The sequence below is a fragment of the Morone saxatilis genome, unplaced genomic scaffold (genome assembly GCF_004916995.1).
Source record: "Morone saxatilis isolate NCDOM2014 unplaced genomic scaffold, NCSU_SB_2.0 Contig24, whole genome shotgun sequence".
In the NCBI taxonomy this organism is placed as follows: Eukaryota; Metazoa; Chordata; class Actinopteri; family Moronidae; genus Morone; species Morone saxatilis.
The window spans coordinates 15,864,014-15,881,855 of record NW_023339807.1 but is presented as its reverse complement, the minus strand read 5'-3'; the positions used below and the strand labels follow the sequence as shown (position 1 = coordinate 15,881,855).

At 40.5% G+C, this 17,842-nt stretch overlaps 1 protein-coding gene across 1 annotated transcript; it reads right to left on the bottom strand.

The window, feature by feature from the left end:
* Positions 1–1,409: 1,409 nt before the first annotated feature.
* On the bottom strand, positions 1,410–16,828 carry cers2b (ceramide synthase 2b). The gene is made up of 11 exons (XM_035672294.1): positions 16,252–16,828; positions 10,020–10,193; positions 9,053–9,170; positions 8,847–8,965; positions 6,699–6,756; positions 6,400–6,450; positions 5,602–5,694; positions 4,998–5,126; positions 4,498–4,604; positions 4,226–4,379; positions 1,410–3,092 (listed from the first exon to the last, which is right to left on the bottom strand). The coding sequence occupies exons 2-11, from the start codon at positions 10,190–10,192 to the stop codon at positions 2,940–2,942; spliced, it is 1,155 nt and encodes a 384-aa protein (XP_035528187.1). The 5' UTR covers position 10,193; positions 16,252–16,828; the 3' UTR covers positions 1,410–2,939.
* Between the last annotated feature and the right edge of the window lie 1,014 nt (positions 16,829–17,842).

The window sequence follows — 17,842 nt, the reverse complement described above, 5'->3', positions numbered from 1 at the left end:
TGAAGTTATTATTATTATTAATATCTCAGCACTAGTAGATGAAATATTGAGATCATATAACCTTACCTTATAAGGTAAAGATTTTTCTCTAATTTCACTTTCACTTGAATTTCCTCATGGGGATTACCAAAGAACAACTTAAATATGTACAATTACCAGTATCCTATATGGTAAAGATCTTTGACAATGTAACTTTAGATAAAATTTAGTAATCTCTTTGTAAATATACTCTATTTTAAGGTAAAACAGTGGTACAGTGGTAAATAATTCACTGAAACAATAAAACACATAAAAAACAAATCTGCCTAAAAGTCTTCCTTTAAAATGTTACCTGAAGTAATCAGCTATATGAGTAATATTATCAGTTAATAATAAGTTTTTATTGTGTGAATGTCCCTTCTCAAAGTCTTATATTACAGGACTATTAATACTGTGGCAATTGGTCAATGTGGAGCCACCTTTAACTGCTTTTTATAGTACTGTTATACTACAATACTTCATGGTTTATCAGCTGATCGTATCTTCTTTGTATGTAAATTATTTCCTGCTTGTAACTTCAGCTGTAAACTGTACATAACATTTACTGCTGAAGTGTAGTAGAGTGAAAGTTAAAAGGTTACAGGAAATTACATTAAAGTACCTCAAAACTGTCATTGAGTAATGATACTGGGTTTCACTTTCAGTGAAAGTATTGAAACTTTGGTAGTAGAATGGTCAGATTATTATGTTTAATTACTGTATTATTATTATTACTGAGGCATTACTGTGTGTTTAATGTTGTAGCTGGTTGAGGTGGAGCTAATTATAACTACTTTGTACACTGTATTGTAGTTTAGTCTATAACAATCATGTTTTTAAGTGAAATGCAAAGTAACCAGTAACTATTTTTATACTTTAAAGATCTTTTTCTGATAATACTTACATAATTTTATACCTTAAATACATTTTGAATGCGGGACTTTTGCCTTTGCTTAAGTAAAGGATCCAAATTCCTCTTCCACCACTGTTGAATTGCTGCTGAAGGACTGTGTTAATGCTATTTCTGCTCTGTAAAAAGTATTTTAACATTATGTCAGACGGAGTTTCAAGAGATAAATAGGATTTTAGTTATAAATAAATAAAAACAACTTCCAAGTGCTTTTTACTGTGATTCATGATCTTTGCTTTTTATTATTAATAACAATAATTAGTTATTAAACAAAAAAATACAAAATAAAAAAAAAATAACACTGTAATTAGGACACAGCTGTTTGTTGTGTGTCACCGGGGAAGAGAGGTTGCTGGTTGGTCTGGGTTAGTAAAAAAGAACATGGTGGTGGAATGAGGGTGAGTTTTAAAGGAAGGTAATTTATACAGAGGAGAGAGGGAGGAGAGTGATGGATGAGACAGTGGAGGGAGGTTGTGATGTGGAGACAGGAAAGAAAATGAGAGGACAAGGAGACAGGAGAGAGAGAGAGAGAGAGAGAGAGAGAGCTTCCCATACATTACAGATAAGGCACTTGACATACAAATAAAAACTTTAAAGCATGACAACGAAACTGCAACACTCATTTCATGAATTCTTCACAAGTCTTCAAAAAATACTTAACTAACTAAAAATCGATTACAATATCTTTTACCGCCGTAACTCCAAAAGAGCAATACCTGTAAACCCGTTTCATACACAGAATCATAGCTAAAATCATTCACTTAGATCAACACTTAAAATCTAACCCAGGTTAACAAACATAACCCAGGTTACTAGGCAGTGAATTGAAGAAATCTGGTCCACGTTTTGTAAAATCTTGAAATGGTTGATCTGTTAGTAAAACTCCTGGATTTCAACACAGCAACCCAGCTTCGTAATGACTTCACTGAGAGTCATCGGTTTTCAGTGGGTGACCTCAACGGCGTGATTCATTCAACCGGATCAAAGAGCTTCAGCCAAACCAGAGAGAGGAAAAAACATTCGGCTCCGTCAAACACTAGCAGGAAGCTGTGATTTCTATTGCAGTGATTTCTGGGTATTCCTGACTGGTCAAACAGGACATTTCATTTGGAAGCAAGAATTGTACACAAAGATCTGCTGGATTAAAAATTGAACAGAAATTAAAATGAGAAAGCAAGAATTTCTTGCTGATTGTTTACAAAACTGACACCAAATTTACTCCTTAAACCTTACAAGGCAGACTACTTTATAAATGGCACAGGCCGCATTGGAGAGCAGAGGCACGCGGTCCTACTGCAAGTTATTACAGTATATAAGAGACACTGTATGTTTGTGCAAAGACGTTGCAATAGCTGAACATTTACGTAATTGCATAGACAGAAAATTAGGGAAAGAAATGCCCTATTGTCTCACTTTCATAAAACTCACTTTCAATCTCTTTTGTTATTTTTTTTTGTAGAAAACAAAAAAGGTGCAACGAAATAAAGCAACACAAAATCAAAGCACGAAGCTTTAAAAATGGCATTTTAACAGCCATTAGCTGGCTCTAAGGCACACAGAACAAGGAAAGCTGAAGTAGAAGAAGCATCACCCCCCCTCCCCCCTGTGTCCTCTCCACACTTTGTTCCTCTCCATTTTTCTCCCGTCTCTTTGAAATTTTGGAACTGACATCATACGTTGACAATGATACATTTTTCTCTGACGACAAAGCAAAAAAAGCCCCGCCGCCTAACGTAGTGTATGTTTATCATCAGCTGGATCTCTGTGGCCCTCTAAAAGTACGAATGAACGTGTGTGAATGTGTTTTTGTGTTGTGCAAAAGTAACAGTGTCAAATTTCTTCATGATACCTGTTGTTCTTGGTTTTTTAGGGAATGACTTGCCCCCTCCCTCCCTCCCTCCCTGACCCACACCCCTTCTTCTTCCTCTTTCTTTCCATTCCTCCCTTCCTGCTCCCCTACTGAGAGATATGAGTCCATCTCACATTCTTTCGTCCTGACATTTGTTTGCTTTCACTCTGTCTTGCTGTGGTTGTTGTTGTGGACTGTGTGACCGTTCTGCACCGGCCCATTTTTCTTCATGTCCTTTTTATCCTCGTCCTCTTCCTCGTCCTCTTCTGATTCATCCGTTTCGTCTTTGTCACTCCTTTCGTCGTCCACTTTTTCCTGGGAAAAGAAAAAAACAATTTAAAAAGGAGGCCGCTTAGGAACACTATTAATCAAGGAGACCTTCTGCTCACACTGTGCTGGAGCTCTGGGGAGTGTCAGAACAATATCAAACTGTCCGGTTGCATGCATGAAAAGTGTGCGTGTGTATGTGTGTGTGCACAAAAGATCATAGCTTTTATGGAATATATTCTTATGTTGCATGTATTTATAGTTTTTATGTCATATTATATGTGTATTTATTAATATTTGGGTATTTACCTTTGTTTTGTAATCGGGCTGGATGATGACGATGTAAGTGCTTGAATGTACATGACTTTATGGATGAATGAACAGAATCTTACTCTCGAAATGACAATTCAACCGCTTTCAGCACGTAACATCAACTGACTGTTCCACTGCTTTCATTTGTCTTTAATGGGGGACACCACCTATTTTACACATCAAAGCCTGTTTACAGGCACTGGGAAGTACTACTGCGTATGTGAAAAAAGTAAAACCTTTTGTGGCTCCAGTGGGTGCTCTGTGAGGTCTGATAAACTGCCTCAGATTACATCACTTGAGTCAGCATCTGGGGTTTGGTGTTATAAAGAAGAGAGCTTATTCTGTAGCCGACTGTAACTTGGTTCTGCTGCTTTGCTTTAAAAAAACCCCCAAACATCTTGGATAATGTTGTAGCGCAATGCTAAATCGGTGAAGTACTCTTTTAAACTCTTTTTTTTTCTGTTTCTACAAAAGAACTGGCATCACTTCCCCCTAGGACGTCCACTTCAACTGATTCATCATTTATACTTCTCAGCACCCGTCAGCACTTTCACTTCAACTGATACGACTTCACTCAGCTCCTACACTTAAATAAACATTTCAACTTCATTCAGTGCTTACACTGAAACAATTCTTTAAAGACCTTCATTTTAACATTTTAACACAGTATTTCAAATGTTCCAACTGCAAATTTATGTGTTTATGTTTATATGTAAATGTTACTTACATACAACTTTACATTTACATTTCTTTTTGTATTTTCTGGTAATTTATGTATTTACTTTTAATCAGTACTTGATGATAAAAATATGAGTGCTTGAATTCCCATGGTTTAATTGACTTTGCTTTAGATTTCTTTGTTTGCTTACATTGTTGGTGAGGAAACGGACTGCTATGCGTATGATGAGGATGGCCCAGAAGATATGTAGACACTGCAGCACCATCAAAAGTCCATTGAAAAAGTAGTAGCCGAAGAAGGGTTCATAGATGGTCACCGGGTAAATCCAAGTACAGTAAATAATCCTGCAACAGAGATAGTGAGGATTAAGGACACGTTAACTTAAATAATATCCAGTTGTATATGACAATAAAACGATTATTTAAAACGTGTGTGTGTGTGTGTGTGTGTGTGTGTGTGTACCGGAAAGGAAAGATAACCAGGCGAGTGATAATGAAGATTGCAGCAAACACAATAAAGATGTAGTTGCAAGCATTTCGCCACCCAGCATAGTTAAACATCTTTGCAGACTGTCAGAGGGAGAGAGAGAGAGAGAGATAAAGGAAATTTGTTTAATAGGAAAGTTCATGACAAATGGAAAATGTATTTGAATAATGAAAATGGCAGTTGGTTTGCCTCTATCCCACTAAAGATAACCAAAGTTATGTGTAGTCTCCTCCACAAGGTGGCAGTGCATCATCAGTGTATAGCCATCATAATTTCTCTTTCATTTTCATAGCACTCACTGAGTCAGTTGTGAACAAAACTGCAGCAAGTAAACAGCATTTGTCTTTTTGGTACTGACATCAACATAAAACATATTAATACTGGCCCTATTTATATTTAAACTTTTACTGTATTTCACTTTAACATGGATATACTATGAATCTAAAGTTCTGCGATGATCCTGTGGAGAAATTTACCTCAAGGAAGTAATCAGAGGAGTCGTGCACCAGCATGATGAGAGTTCCAGCACGGATGTAGTTAACACACCAGGAGAAACTGATGAGGAGGATAGTCGCTACATGGTGAACAATCTGCTCCTTAAAGTCCTAAAGAGAAAGACACACGGCAAAAGAAAGTTATGCTGAAGTAGTTATAAAGAAATATGTTGAGAATATATTAATATATATGTGTGTGTGTGTTGCATGTTTTAAGTGGGTCTGTATTTGTACTGGTAAATCCTGTTTAAGAGGCAACTTTGTAATAATATTGTGTTGGAGGAACACACTGTGCCTTTTTGGCAAGATTTTCCCCGCTGTGCTCAGCTGACCCAGGTTGAGCAAAGTCCAAACACAAACACACACACACACATTCAACCACACGTGTAACAACAGTCTAATGTCAAACTGATCAGATAGTGAAAATAGACTTTATCTTCTTTCTGTGTACAGCTGATCATGATGTTCCAACCATATAACAATTAAAAACAAACTACCATATGTATACATCATATTATTTTTCTATTTACAGTAATCTTTCTGTCTTTTCCCTCTGTCCCATACAAGCCTTTTGTTTTATACTTACTTTGCGTTTGACATCAGAAGCAACACTGAAGAGCAGAGAGCAGTAGAAACCCAGCTCAATCATGTAGTACCAATACTGAGAAGGCAAGAGAGTCTGAAGGAGAGGAAAGAGATCTTGAATTTTAAAATCTATACACAAATGTGTGCTCAAATCTATTGTATACTGGGAACTAGGGCTGAAACTAACAGTTTATATTATTATTATTGATTACTCTTTCAATTATTCTCCTGATCAATGCTTCATTGTTCTGTAAAACACATTTGAGAAGCTAGGATCAGTTCATTTTCTACAGTTTTGCTTAAGAAATTACTTAGATGATGAACAGATGATGCTCTATTGAACTTTTTTTAAGACCTTTTAGATTAAATTTGATACCCTTTTCACTACCATACAAGTGTACGTGAATTTTTAGCGACAATAATATATATCACATTTTGTCAGTATTCCCTGACTGTATGTAACACTAATTCCTAGTAATATAATAAATCAATTAGTATGACCGTAACCCAGATAAGTGGCAGAAAAGTAATGGTAGGATCAAAACATTTGATATTTGTTGAAATCGGCACTGGTCTATCATGAGTTGACGAGCTTTCTAGCTACTGTGGCTAGCAGTAGTGACAGTGTTTCGGATGGTGCCAGCTGAAACCCCACAAAAACAGGACTGAACAGCCTCCTGCAGCACAATCCACAGTCTCCCTTGGAGTTTATAGACATGTAACAGGCCTTTCTGTGAACTGAATTCTATGCTTTTTAAGACTTGTGCATTCAGTGTACATAGCCATCCCAGAGACGTACCAGCACAGGAAAGCCTTCCCACATCTCCTTCAGGTCATATAGCCAAGGTTTCTGGAAGGAGAGATGCGATGTAAGTGAGACAGCAGAGTTCGACAAGTGTATTTATATCAACTGACTCAGCATGGCAATGAGTCAACGCTGCCCCCTCTGACAGTGCGAGAGGTGAAGGTTATCACAGCAAAAAAGAGCAGACTACCATGGAAACCATCAGGTTGTGATGGCAGGGCAGGTGGCGAATGAGGATGTGAACATAAAGGGGCGGGGGGAGGAAGGATCGAGGTTAACATGGCGGTACTCACATCGATGAGGGCGGCCAGGCCAGCAATGAAAGCAAGAAGGTAAAAGGTAAATCTCCAACTGCAAGAGAACACACACATACAAACACACTTTCTACTCAGTCAATGGGGAAAAGACAGTAGACACATTTTCTACCAGCAGACACATAAACGCATCACACATGCACACATTCACGTACACAGTCGCAAACAAGTTGGTAAATAAATGGCAGGCTGAATGAGAAGCCTGGAAAAATCTGAAGTACGCTGAGAACGTCAAATCAGGACACACACACAGACAGACAGACACACAGACAGCGAAACACATGCTGTCAGACAATGAGAGCTGTCAGACAGTATCCTCCCTGTTAATATCCTGTAACAGAGACAGTGAGGGGGTCACTCCTATGTGTACAGAGGGGATTTCACACAGAAAGCACAGAAGCAGCAGAGACAGACGGATAGAGAAACATAAGAACAGAAAGGTGAACACACACACAGAGAGAAAGAAGAGACAGTGTGAGAGATACACAAGTGGGGAAAATAAGGGAGAGAGAGACAGAAAGGCTGTTGTGTACACACAAACAATAGATTGATTCAGAAGAGAAATGTCGTAACACGCACAGCGAAAGAGACACCATAACCGGGGAGTGATAAACATGCAGTCACATGCACATCCGCACACACCGTCACAAGCATCAGACGCAGAACATCAATCCACTAAAGACTGGTTTATGTATAATTAACAGATTAAAGGGTCACTTCACCAAAATTACCAAAAGCTAAACAACTATTATTTCTGCCATCACACAAAAGGAAGTAAGTTGATTTGTTGAGCTCATATAATTTAAAAATTAAGTGCACAAAATGAATCTGCAGCAGTGTCGCCATTAATCTGGATAACACCGAATAATGGTGACAAAAACAATCTCCATTGCCCAGTCGTCATGGAAATGTGGATGTGGGAAGTGTTTCTGAGCACTTTAAGAACTTATGGGCCACGACAAGTCTGTCCTAAAACAATACCTCGGTGCCCATATACACACTGAAAAAGGTTTTGCTTTTCTTTCCTTAACGTGCGTGGAAAGTAGAGCCACATCTGCTTGGAAGTGAGGGGGGACAAAATCCACCATCCTCTCGTTTGGGGGAAAATGTTAAGACAAAAAAAGTTATTTTTAAAAGCCTTTTTAGTACAGAATTCCCACTTGGTGTTACTATCCTTCACCACGGCTCAGTACGGAAACTATCCGGAGAAACACAAAGTGGATTTCGCCCCCCAGGCCGTCCAGTATGACTATGAACAGGAGAAATGATGACAACAAGCACATGGGCACCTGACTATTGCACTAAAATGTTAAAGTGCTCATTAAAAATGGAAATCTGAATTATTCCCAAGCAACTGAGCAATCCCGTCCGCTCAAGAACATCCAGCTCCAGAACAGCTGCAGAGTGGACCTTCTGGTGAGATTGTTTTTGTCAACGGCTGTTTCCAAACCCAAATGAACGATTTCTACATTTTAAAGCAGTTCCAATGAAAAACTGATCACAACGAGGTGTGTTGTCCTGTAATTTGCGTGAACTGACCCTTAAAGTCACATGAAAAGCTTTTATGGATCAGTCGAACAATGACCATGACAATGAAGCGAATCACTACGGAGAAGTTATACATTGAACATATGGGGTGGGATAATGTGTTTGTCTTTTATGCATCTCACTGAATATTTCCCTGTGTATAAATACAAGCGATGCTAACAGTATTATGCTAACTGCAGTCATACAGCGTGGATCCTGCCAGCTAACACGAGCTGGTTTCAGCAGCCTTCTATTATCAGACGATCATGCTGTTGGTTTAGCTTCCGCTTAATGCTCACACAAGAAAATAACAGTGGTGACAGAGCCCCTGTTGCTGAGGCCCAGTGCTAATGAGTATGCGGATGGCTGGATTTGTGTGTGTGAGAAGAGCAGGGGCTACAGGCATGGTAGCAGCAGAGAGGCATTGTAATGAGTGCATGTTAAAAATAGAGGGCTACTTTTGCCCTCAGAAATGTGCTCATATAGCCGGAGGAACGCAAGCGAGGGCAGCTGTTTGAACCTGCTCCATAGTTTTATAGTGGGCGCATATATGTTAAAAAGAGAGAGAGTGTGTGTGTGTGTGTGTGTGTGTTTGTTTACCTGGCTTCTCGAAACTTTTTGAGCAAACTCGGCCTGTCCTGGTTCCTTCGCCTCCTGAACCATCGCTGCACTTGTCTTTCTGAATATCCGGTCTGCTTGCAGAGACTTGCTATTGAAGTCTGTGAACAGCACAAAGAGGTCAGATTTTAGCACCTGACAACACACATAGCACGGTACTCTTTTTGCGTGTGTATGCAAACATCTACCTGTGTGGGGTTTTTGGTAATGTTACAGTAGTAGGACTCCAGTGTGGGGTTGTGAGGGGCCTTGAGCCGCGCTGTCTCTTTCACCCCGAGCAGAGAGGCCAAGGGTGTAGCCACTGTCCTGCATCCCGGAAGGGTTGTAAAAAAGAGATTAAATGTAGAAAAGAAAAGTGAGAAATTGAAGAGGCATTAGATGCAGTAGAGTGCACAATCATGGAAACTCTTTTACATTTACATTTACAAACCCAAATGTGAGTTAAATGAAGCTAACAGACAAAAAGAGTGACTTTAACTATTAGAGTTCAGGATGATGTGAGTCAGGCTGACAAGAGGATAGTGTTTAAAACTAAAATAATACCAATGAAGCCTCAGAAAAATGGCCCAAATGTCATGTTTATATATGTAAATGTCATAATACTGTTATTTGCACTTTGTTTGCCTTATCATATTTCTCTAATCTCCAGTTACACCACATTATCATTTACCACTCCAGGACTGGATGGGCCGTAGGAGTAAAAAAAAAAACAATAATGAGGAAGCGAGCTCCTTGGCATTAGCAATAAAACACAGGTGGACTGTGTCACGATTTTCTGATTTTCAAAAGATTAACTACTTGGAAAAAGGAACAGTGTACTTCTGTGAGAAACGATATGAGTCAGTTGAAAGATTATCAAGTGGGTCACAGCATCGGGAATATCAAATAACAAAAAGAGAGATAAAAACTGCATTCTGGAGTAAAATAATGTAATTAGAGGTCAGAGGATGAGAGAGGAGGATGGGCGGACTAAAGAAGAAAGAAAGGGAAGAGAAGGCAGCAGTCAAAGGGAAAAAGACAAGAGTTAGACTGGACAGAAGGACGGAGATAAATGTGTATGTGTAATATAGAGGGAGGCAAATGTTTGAATTAATAACCAAAGACATAGATGAGGGGCACAGATATCGAGTGAGACAGAGTGAAAAATGGACTGACCTTTCAAAGATCTGACGGACAATGAGGAATAAAAGGGCGATGGGCAGTGCCACCCACAAGTCACTGGCTTTGGCGTACAATCGTCCATCGCGATCCTCCAGGTCGGCCCAGCCCAGGCCCTCCGGAAACCACAGCCGCTCCTGCCAGAACCACTCACTCAGGCCCAACATCATCCTGCAACACGGGAAACACAAGGAGTCAGCACCAGCTCTATCAGACTGTAAAGCTACAGTCTCTAGATACACATGTAGAACCCACACCCTAAAGAAAAACAGAAAAAACGGTGACATGGTTCCACCTAAATTCTCCATCTATAGGGGCTTTGAAAGGCAGCAGCTATACGGGCCTGGCTATGTTTATACACGGGGATGGCATCTGTGATTAGGAATGTTTGGTGCCATGTAATTAAGAGAATTAGATGTACAAATGTTTCCCTCGCACTGGGAGCCTGGCTGTAGGTTTTTCCTAATGCATAAAACAGAACACGAGCAGCAGCATGCAGTGAGCTCAGGAGGCCCACGTGAGGGAGGACAAATCAGACCAACAACTGAGCGTCGTGCCTTCGACACCAGCACTTTCCTGAACAGTCGACAGCAGCTGCGAGAGTTGTTTTTTTATTCAGAGAGTACAGAGATGAGTATTTTCTGCTGCGAAGTTCAGGGAGTGGCAGAGAAAGACAGTAAAGGGTTTGGCGCTGAAGGAGAACTAGCGTCTGAGGGATGTGAGTCATGATTCATCCATACGTGCGGAGCAGTGGGGGCGCCCCCACGCTCTCCCGTCTCTGGAGTCCCCCCTCTACAGTAACTCCCCTCCCACCCACTGCAGCTGTAAATGCCGAAGCCCTCTAACCGCTTCACTTCCACTCCCATCCCCACCCTGCTGCTCCCTGCCAGTAATCAAGAAGGATTCCCTCTTTGCCCCACAGATCTCTTTGAAATATGCAGCTGAAATTAGACTTGGATGTGGCAATGTGGTAAAACAGCTCTGACAAGGACTTTTGTAACTATCTAGTAGGAACTATCAGAGGAAAGGGCAAATATTCACATTTAATAAGCTAGAACCAGAGTATCTTTGGCATTTCAGCTTAAGAAGTGACGTTGACTCATCACTTAATCATTTCAGCTTTACAAAAGTTGCAAAGAACTTCAGCTTCAGAAATCTGACCGTCTGATACTCCATGGAAGCTTTCGGTCTTTAGCACTTTAACAAACACATTTTGGGCGCCACTAAATAAGTCTGATACCAGGCCTTAGTCTGTGTCTTACTTACTGACTAGTTCTTTAAATACAACTGATTCAGATCATCTCCTGAGGCGTGACCCCGACCAACCTTCATGAAGTAAATCCTGAAGCTAGAACGTATTGCTTATTGGTTGTAGCCTCTGTCACTGTACCAAGACGGTGTCATGGTACAGTGTATCTGTTTTCCACATCATGTCATGTTAGTCATGGCCCCCGTTTCCTGTTGCAACAGCACGGCTCGCCAAACACTGGGCTTTCCCTTCTCTCTCTCTCTCTCTCTCTCTCTCTCCCCCTTCAGCACAGGTGGTGGTGGATGGGAAGGGTGACATATTTTTTCCCACTCATTTTGCCAACTCTTACACTACATCTCACTTCTCCTGGCGTGTCATGCCAGATCTTGTGAACTCTGCTGGGCAGCATGTTTGTGTTCCTTTCGGGCTCCATAAAAAGCAGTGCAATCTCACCTAAAAACAGATAACTACATGAACCTCTGAGCACTAATGAAGACGGTTCAAAGGGCAGAAGTGCTGAGGAAAGGTAGATTGCGTTGACCTCCATGTGATAAATGAGTTCTTCTAATAACAACCAACTATAAACTGTTAATGAGTGTATCAGCTGTAATTAGGCTCAACAAACACACACGCACAGACCTCCAAAACCAAACAATCAAGGATTAAATATTTGCAAATTTGCAAAAGGACCAGTTCTTTATATCTTGCCTCACTGCTATGTGGAGGAAAATTAGGATTTGAAGGGATATTTTTAGGCTTACAAGTTGAGATCATCCAGTGAATTCAGCATGTTAAAACTCTTTTTCTCCACACAGCTTTCCTAACACCACATTCCTATTGGCCCACGGGATCATATGACCAGACTCTGACCATTTCAAAGGTCCAATAAAAATAAAGGATGCCTCTAGCAGGGGAGGGAGAAAGGAAGTTCTCTAACTGTCTCCTCTCCCTCCCTCACTGTGAATATACATTACAGGGATGTGGTGATTGTAAACAGCGATCCAGCTCCAGATGTTACTGTTTTCAGCTCTACCTGAAGTTTCCCACAAAAAAAAAAAAAGGATGAAATGAAGGGAACGCGCCTCAGAGGCAAGCCTCAACAGAGCACACTGCAACCTGGTACAGGAGTCCAGAAATATTTGGAGAATGTAAACATACAGCCACCATATCGCTGCAGATGCCCCATTCACTCTCCATGCATGAATAACCTCTTATGGAGTCTTACAGTCACCCAACACTTTGTTTGTCTGAATGACAGGAGGCTGAGTCGACAGGAAGAACATAAGTCACGAGACAGTACGAATGTGCTCTGAGTGTGAGTCACTAATAACATACCATCTACGTGTGTAACTACCTCTTTTACTCACAGCCATCCACACTTAAGTTGATCACTGACAGCTGACTCATTCAAACCACGACTTTTTCTTTTTAAGCAGACACCGGGAGCTCAGATAGGGTCCACCATAAACTACGAGATATGAGAGGTCAAAGCTGAGATTTTTTGGCACCTCGGGTTTAATAAGTCGGAGGCAGAACATCGACTGCTTGCTGATGTTACAACAGGTCACAAGCTGAGTCAGCAGCCCTAAATGATTTCATTTTACTGTCGCTCACATCAGCTTTCATACACAGTATTGTATGGACTGACTGTTGTCACTTTGAAGCTACAGGATAAACAGATGCACACATGCAGACAGACAGCCAATGGAAGGATTACTGCTGTACAACTTCTGCAGGGTACTGTGTTAAATACTTTCTGTGTACTGACTGAAATATGTCTCTAGCCCCAAGTAAAGAGCTGCCAGGTACTGACTTGTTCTACATATTTCCTGAATTGAATGATTGCCTTGCTAACTTTGCATCATATTTAGGCAAAGTTCTTGTTATATATGTTTATATTTATATATATATATATGTTTTATTTTGCTATCAGTGCCAAAGCTCAGGTATCATATTAGCAGATTTGAAATGATACCCGGCTCAAAGTTTAACACTTTGGTCTATTGGATATTGGGCGATTAGTGGCACTGTAGTAATTATCTCTCATTCATGCTGTCCGTTGCTGATATGATGGATGATTTCTCGAACAACAGCTACAATAAAATAGGTTGTAAACCTGCAATGCTATTTAGACATTTCACTAATAAACCTGTTTGTAAATGTTCAAATATCGTAGTAGTCATCCTCCTCCTACCATTAAAAAGATGTTATGAGTCACCTTTAAATCATTTAATTAGTATGTTATTTAGTGTAGTATTAATATTAGTCAAGGAATCAATTGACAAATATAATACTATTTATGATAGTAACTGAATATATTTGGGTTGGGATTGTCAGATACAGTTAAATAGGTCACTCTGGCCTGTGGGAGATTTTATAATTGTCATTTTTCACCATCTTCTTGACTGAACTATTAACTGAGAAAACACTTGGCTGGCTAATTGACAACAACAAGAATCATTTATTACAGCCTTAGTTTGAATGCTGTTTTTGCTGTAATTTCGATGCTGATGAGAGTAAAATGTTTGATGGAAACAGTGAATAAACATAATGAACTGTGCAAGGTTCTGGCACCAGTCCCACCAAGTTGTGGCAATGCCAAAAACATATCTACCAGTGACCTAAATCTAATTTTGTCCCCCTTGTATGTGACGTGGATCAGACTTTTTTTCATGTGTGTAAACAGCACAAACCACATGGAGTCTGATCTGAGCAACTTTCATATCTGGTCAAAATCAGATACGTAATGCGACCACAGTGTGAACAGTGAATCTGAATTAGTGTGACTTTTACATCACTCTCGGTCTACATTCATAATGTGGGTCACTTCAGAACTGTGACCACACTGGAATCTGATACAGGGCCACATTTAACAAATAATATCAACAGCCAAACAAACAAAAAATCCATAATTGGCACTAAAGCTTGTAGTGTGACTACAGTAGATGTAAGTATGTGATGAACTATGTCAACCTGAATGTACTTTCATCTCCTGTGGTCCACCATGCAGCCACAGTTTGCAGATCACAGTGAGAATCATGAATGTGCGTATTGTGGGACAGCAGTTCAGGAGGCTGACATGCTTTCTGTGCATGGTTCATTAACTCAGGGCATGCCTTCTGAGGGTGAGTCATACACATCCGTCACATTTCAGACTTTCCTCTGGATCTCAGCTAGACTGAAAAACAGTTCATTGGAATCCTATTTAAGTACAAGACGCAGAGATTTTAGAAAACGGTGTACTGCTAAGTGGGAGAAAACGTAAATTCATCCCAAGGGCGCAGACAGTCAGTCTGCAGTGATCTGCTTCATCACTGTTATCCACTTTTGTGTTTTAAAAGAAAGTCAACTTCAATACCTTTGACACTGATCTGTGACCCTGATGAATTATTGATGAGGTGATCCAATCAGTCAGCGGGCTGATTTGAATAGGCCCTGTTGAGGAGGTGTGAGGGTAATATTGTCATGCTGATTTTTCTCGTGACTGGATGCAGGCCTGTTCTGCCCTTTTGAGTAAGTACAGTTACCTAGCCCAGAGCAATTAGATCGCCTCCTGGATATATGTGAGGCTATTCTTTCTGTTGAGTGGAAGCCCTGAATGGTAATGATCATCAAACATTAGCAACACTGAGGTACTGCTGCGCAAAGATAGTCCCAGTAACTGCTTGACGTTGTTGAGCCGAAGAAGCAGAAGGTGTAATCATTGACAGATGATAGTTGAAGTTATTTTCTGTCCAGATTGGGTAGAGATAAACCAAAACCTAAAGCTCGTAAGTCAGGGTTTTGTGGGACTTTGTGGGACCTGGATGCAAAACTTGCACCAATAAAAGGGTTTCTCTTCTTAATGAAACATTTAGTTAGTCCTACTAATAGTCAGTCACAGATAGTAAGTACCTTGTAGTCTGGAAAAGTCCAAAATGGTCCTCACAGTTTCCCAGAGACCATGGTAATGTTTCCAAATCGCTTGCTTTCTGCTCAACCCCAAGATATAGCAGTTACAGTTAACATGATAACAGAAGACATGCAGCAAATCCTCACATTTGAGAAGTTGGAATAATCAAATTATTGGCATTTTTGCCTAATACTTACACAACTAATCTATTAATCAACTCAATTTCAAATCGTTTCAGCACTATTGTGAAGCTTTCACAGGTCTTTGCCCAATGAATAACAAAACCTTTGACCTGGATACAATGTTTACCTAAATATGGACACGTATTTGCCTATTGTCATGTCATAGATTTACATACCTTTGACTATGAATGAGTGCACATGGCATATACACAAATCTCAACTGGTCACAAAATAAACACTATTCCAATAATACACTTCAGGCTGATTAATGAGTTTACAGCTAACTTACCACTTTATCTCAATTGATCACATTCTTATTCCCTTTACATTAAACCCTTTAAATTCCGGTGCTTTCCTGTAACTGTGGTGTTCTTGCTCAGATTTAATGTAGCTACACTGGAAGTAAACAGGGGGCTAGCTAAGTGAAAACCACAATGGAGCCCTCAGCAGCAGCAGCAGGGGTCCCAAACACAAACGAATCCCTTTAATTAAAAACAGGTACAATTTAAAAGGCTGTCTGTCTGTCTGTGTATCGGTGGCCTGCAGCTCTGTGGTTGGTGATAATGTGGCGTAATCTGCTGCTAGCAAACTTTGGGAACCCGACCCACCGTGGGCCACACGGCAGCAGCCGTCGTGTCTTCATGTTAGACAACAAAAAGCGTAACGGTCACAACTCTACGCCGCCATTAACGTTAAATAACGGTTTTTTTGTTGTTTGTTTGTTTGTTTGTTTGTTTTACGACCGTTAACCTGCCGTTTGAAGACAGCAGTTATGTTTAATTAACCGACCCGAACATGAATGCGTAATGACGTCTGAGCGGAGCGTGCGCCCGCCGTTAACCCACTCACGCGCACATAGATGAATAACGTCTACTCGCCGAGGTGGAAGTGAAGCGTTTTACTTACTTTGGTGTTTTTCCCCCGTAGTGAAGCTGAAAATGCGGCTTGTGGACAGAAAAAATAATAAAAAGATGTTGTCTTTTTTCTCACAAAGTCGTCCTGGTCCCACCGAGCCGCTCGCTTGCTAGCTAAAAAAAACCTAACGGTCCTGTTGAGTGTGCCCAGCCCCGCTGTGGTTGTGCTCAGAAGGGCGCAGTTAGTGTCCAAGTTTAGTATCCGGACTGATTTTTACATCTTTCCGTAGGGTACAAAGTTTGTTTTTCCTCCTCATAAAAGCACTGATGTGGGGTAAAAACAACAACAACAACAACAACAACAAAAAGTGCCTACAGATGGGAGAATATGAGAGGTGCTGCAATGCGACCCGCAGTTTTTTCTCACAGCAACAACAACAAAAAAAATGAAATAAAAAAATGTTCGGGCTGTTTTCTCTCTCTCGTCGTGGCCCTAACTAGTTCTTGTTGTCTCTCTGCCCCCCTCTTTAAACTTGTGTGTCCCGGCAGTCGGCGGGGTCTGTCTGGGTGTCTGGCCGGGGAAGAGGCGGAGGTCGGTCCCGGCACGAGTGCGGAGTGTGAGAGGAGCAGACGGAGGGAGGAGGAGTGAGGGGATAACGGAGAGGGAGGGACGTAGATGACGTCCGAGCACATTTGGCTGACACAGACTCTCTCTCACACACACACACACACATCCGCATTTTGTTTCCGCCCGGAGGAAAGTTGAACTCCCCCCTCTTCTTTCTGTCTTTGTGCAGATGGGGAACCGGGTTAATGGGTGTCAGACCCCCGTAGTCTGCTACATCTTATTTATAAACACACAGCGCTCCGTTTTCTGTTATTTTATGCTTTCATTGAGGGTAAAACTCCTCTTTCTCGGCTGTGTGTGTGTGTGCACTAGCTTTACTGCGGCTGACCTTCGACCCCCTTGTTGTTCGTAAACGCAGCATATTTTGCAGCTGCACTCATTTATTGTGAATTTTTTCAGCTGCATGTAGAATTCTTTTTTTTTTATTGATTGTGATAAATCATCTCATAATCATATTTTTTTAAATGATCTGCATTTAATGTCTGTTTATTTAGGTATTTAACTGACCTTCAGAGCCATCTATCAGCTACATTTGTGATGAAACGTTACCTCAAATGACCTCCTACAGTTTTGGTAAATTACACATTCGGTGTCATCATACTCGTTACTAAATCTAAAAAGCAAAAACATGTGACCTCTGACCTGTTTAAAGATACTAAGCAGTTTCCAAATGTTTGCCTTTGCAGGTCAGTGTATTTTTTTGTGATATTTGTATTGCTGATGCTCTTCTTTTCAGCCGGGGGAATAGATGAAGGTTATCTTCCTCTCCTTGTGACCCATGAACTATAAAACAAGCATGTAAAGGGTTACAGGGTGACATGATGTACATATTGACTTAAGGTCTTACTAACCTCCAGCCTGTAAAAGAGCTCGGCACAGACAGTAACGGTTTGCACACGTGAGACGGGACAAGGTCATCTGAATGGTAACAACTGGATCTGGCTTTAATTGACATTTATCTTAAGAATAACAGATGCATTAAATTTCATTTCTTTCTTGAATATGACATTATAAA